The sequence below is a fragment of the Bactrocera latifrons genome, unplaced genomic scaffold (genome assembly GCF_001853355.1).
Source record: "Bactrocera latifrons isolate USDA-ARS-PBARC rearing strain unplaced genomic scaffold, ASM185335v1 scaffold_293, whole genome shotgun sequence".
NCBI classification, from domain to species: Eukaryota; Metazoa; Arthropoda; class Insecta; order Diptera; family Tephritidae; genus Bactrocera; species Bactrocera latifrons.
The window spans coordinates 181876-186229 of record NW_017536552.1 but is presented as its reverse complement, the minus strand read 5'-3'; the positions used below and the strand labels follow the sequence as shown (position 1 = coordinate 186229).

Genomic DNA, 4354 nt, shown 5'->3' with positions numbered 1-4354 from the left:
TGTGAGCACAAGTGTATATAACGCTATATCTATCTCGATTAGTTTTTGTGCAACCGTTTTATACTCTTGCAACTTGAAAAGCAAGGAAAATACCTTACGATGTAAAACGTGAACCTGAGGATCGAAATCCAAGCAATTTTATATATACCATACATATAATATATATAAAGTATATAACTCATATGCTGACAGTTACATACGGTTTGTTCGAAAAACCAAAACCATTATATGTAGTATATGGAAGTTTGGTAGTATCGACCAGATTTTATCTATTCTTCATAATACCATTAATAGTTTAATATGTCACATACTAAAAAACTAATTATTAGAATAAAGTCAGTCGCATGATCGCAAATCCTGATATTAGTTATATTGGTTGTAAGCCAAGTTTTCGCTCAAATTTATTTATTTAGGCATAAAGATACACTGTTATAAGTAAAAGATTTTCATTGAGATAACTCATATATTGGGCGATATATGCGGTACAAAGTTACCCGGATGTTTTATTATCTTTATATTAGATATATGGGGACTAAGGGAAGTATTGGTCCGAATCAACCTATTTTTTATATACACACATACCATTGTCAGAGATATATTATACTTGAATTTTAATTAATATATATCTTGGTAGCGCGATTTAAATATTCGGTGAACAGTTTTTATTGGATTTTAATTTTGGTCAGAAGGTGGCATACACTAAGGGCATTATTAGCAAAGTTTAATGCCGTTATTTAAAATTATGCTATATGGGAAATAGGCGTGAATATTGTCCGCTCATTTTCAAAACGTGACATAATATTTAAAAAAAGTGCCCCGTACCAAATTTTGTCGAATTCGGTAAGTCGGATCGCAAGATATGGTGAGCGGTATCACGCCCCTCGTCCAATTTTAACATCGGCTCTCATGAAGCTTTCTCATATTATTACGGCTGCAGATTTTTATGTTTCTGACACATTTAGTATTTATCGCACTTTTAGTAGTTTTGAACAGTACCGCTATATTGGAAGTGAACGGGGGTTTCATCCATTTTCACACTGTCGGTAGGTACTTTTGTAGTATTCGTGCTGGATCAATTTGGTTGTTGTACCTTAAGTGGCTTAAAAGATATATACATTACACATATTAGGCCCCGCCAAGCCCACTTTTTGAAAAACATTTTCCCAAAAGTGCCCCTCGCTAGAGCAATCCCCTGTACTGAATTACTGCTATACAGTATCCGGCCAACCCATTAGAAACAGGGTAAATATATGTAAAAATTTACAAATAACATTCTTGGAAAGTTTGCTAGGCGAAAAATTTGAATTTTTCCCACTGTCTAAGCACTAAGTAGAATACCTGTCAAATACTAAAAAAAAATACTAAAAAAATATACCGTTGCAATTAGCGGGACTTAAATACGAATTATATTGAAATATTAACTTCACTTGGAGTGAGCATTTGTGATTTCTGACTCATCAGAGATAAATTGAGTGGCGTAATGGAAGGAACCGAATTTTTTTATAAGTCTTTGACTTTTATTTCAGAGTATTTTTGTTTCTTTTCTGAAGCATTATAATAAAAGAAATGAAAAATGTACCTTTTAGGAATTAGGTAAAAAGTCGGACATTTCAAAGAAAACCCAAAGTGCTATTGTTGCACTTTTAAAAGATAAAAGTACATCCTACAGAAAAATAACAAAAAAAAATGGAATAAGTGCAGCTACTGTTACTCTAGTAGCAAAAATTGTGCACAAATTTAAATATTGCACTGTTGATCGCACAATTATGCGGCAAAATACTGCCCAAAATGGGAAAATGTCTGAGCGCATTCGACGTAAAGTAATGAGGTGCTCTGTAATTGCGCAGCAAACCAGCTAGAAAAGTTTAAAATAAGCTAAATGATGTCCATGACAAAATATCGCAATGAACAGTTGAACGCATCTTTTCAGAAAAAGCCTAAAAACCGCCGTACAACAAAGAAATCAAAATTGACCAAGTGAATGAAAAATCAACGAGTGACAGGGGTCAAACTCCATCAAAACTAAAGAAAGGTGGATTGAAATACAGTAAACATAAAAAGTTATGAACGTCCCCCGACAGTCGCCCATTCAAAGTTACCCTGCTATTTAACATACACATTTTAAAATAAAGATTTTTTAGGCAAAAAAACCCGCTAAAGGTGTAAAATGTGGATTTATTTAAAAGTTTGTAGTGTAATTTAATTAATTTGAAGTGAAAAATGTGAATAAAGTGTGTTTAATGTGGTGAAATAGCTTATTGAAATGTACGAATTTTGCGAATTTTTGAACTTTAAGGTCGAATATCTCCTAAACTAAGCGTTTGCGGTTTTTTAATCACGAGGACTTTCTTTTTATAACGGTACCTTCAGATCGCGGCGCCAAAGATATCGGAATTGAGCCTTATATGGATTATATACCATAATAAATAGAAAAACTTATTATAGAATGCAAAGCTCTTCATTATTTCTCCCTTTTGATTAATATGGGTGTTCCATCGCTGAGGGTTATTTTTTTAAGGCGCGGCCGAAATCCGCCAATGCAGAAAGTAGTTCGACACAAAGAACTATGAACACCCCGGTGTTGGACCATTTTTTTTTTTTAAGCGCGGCCGAAGCTCGCCTGTACAGAAAGTAGTTCGACACAAAAGAACTATGAACACCCCGACGTTGGACCGAGCAGGATAATTTTTTTGAAGCACGGCCGAAGGCCGCCAGTACCGAAAACAGTTCGACAAAAAGGAACTATGAACACCCCGGTGTTGGATCGACCATGGTTATTTTTTTAATCTTTATTAATCAAATAACATAAGATACAATAACTATCTGTACTATTTTCTCTATATAAAACGCAATACTGGTATTTGTCATGTCATGTACATAAAAATAAAATAAGAGTGAATTGCATATAAAATTGTGGAACTTTAAATACAAATATCTAACTATAAGTTTAAGAAGGGTGTATGTGAATACATTTTTTAATCCAGAGATCATCCTCTTTCAGATTATTCCCTCAAATCGCTTCGCCAAAAGAATTGTAATTATCCGTTCAATCCCATTTCAACCCCGAAATCGGGGAATGCTATTCTAAAAGTTACACATATTTGACTACAGAACGTGTTATCGCTAAAATCTTTATAAAGAAACGATAATACATAATATTTTTCTTGGTTGAAACTTAAATGCTGAAGTAATTCAATTGAAAAATCTTTCAGTAAAGGTTTTCTGGGTTCACTGAATATTATAAATATATACATATATTCTCATTTAGTGATATATATTCTCAATCAGTGAAACTTCTCTATCCGCCCATATTCATTTAAACACCGAATTCGAAGGATGTCCTAGCCAAATTGCATTATAAACATATGTACAAATCTGTTTCACCTTGTGTATAAGAGTAAGAACGAAGTCACCTTCTGCGGAGTTGCATTCCCGTATTAAAAAAGTTCCATCTTCACAGGGCTCTATTTATAACATACATGCATTACAAATAGTTCAAATAATTACTGTAGAACTACAGCTTACCTTTTGTTAACAATTTCTCAGCATCTTCTCGTGAAAGTCCTGAATGGAACCAATTAATCCCATCTTCGTTGGAACGACTCATTTTTTTTTAATATTTAGTATCAAAGCATACTACATAATATTTTTTTATATCAAGACTACTATCAGGGATATCCCTTGATCTTTACTACTTCTGCTAGGGATACGAATTGCGTACGCAGTAATTTAAAATTTTTATTGATATTATTCTTAGAACAATAGAGATCGCGATTTAGCTTCCAATTGCAATGCTAGTTGTCTTATCAGACACCATATTTGTCTGTTGTTACACGCATCAACTCTTGTTGCTAATTCTCACGCGATTCTCTTTTGCTGTCGCCCATTACGTTCACACGATTAGTTTGTGTTAAAAAAAAACGAATTTCCGTAGAAATGGGGGATGTACGGATAGCAGAGCCAGAGAAAGTATAATATAGAGAAGGTTTAGGGTGTGCCGATTGTCATCACGTTCCTCTTTTTGKAGGGGTTRAGYTTTCTATTAGTGGATTTCACCACAAAAATATTATTAGCGGATTTCACCAATATTTAACATGAGGAGGTCGAAAATAGCAGAATTGAGCATTTTCATTGTTAAATGAGAAAAGTGATGCTAATTTCAATGTACGCTTACAGATTCGCATATTTACAATGCGCAAACCGCTATGGATATTCTGTTGTTGTTGTTGTAACGGCAGAATTCTGCCGAGTTGACAGTCCTTGGCCGGATAAAAATCCGGGTCCGTTCCGGTTTTCGTAGATCCGACTGTCGTGGGAACGGCTATGGATATTTTTCATATATTTGATAACGAAG

General features: G+C 34.1%; 1 protein-coding gene across 2 annotated transcripts in view; it reads right to left on the bottom strand.

The window, feature by feature from the left end:
* The window catches only part of LOC108970256 (tyrosine-protein kinase shark), a 14301-nt gene extending 10465 nt beyond the window's left edge, over positions 1 to 3836 (bottom strand). The window contains exons 1-2 of one of the 2 annotated variants that reach the window (XM_018935541.1): positions 3526 to 3836; positions 3385 to 3464 (exon numbers count right to left, since the gene is read on the bottom strand). In XM_018935541.1, coding sequence (XP_018791086.1) covers positions 3385 to 3464; positions 3526 to 3607 — 162 coding nt within the window. In that variant the 5' untranslated portion in view covers positions 3608 to 3836. The remainder of the gene's footprint in view (positions 1 to 3384; positions 3465 to 3525) is intronic. The other variant, XM_018935542.1, reaches the window with a different exon arrangement.
* Between the last annotated feature and the right edge of the window lie 518 nt (positions 3837 to 4354).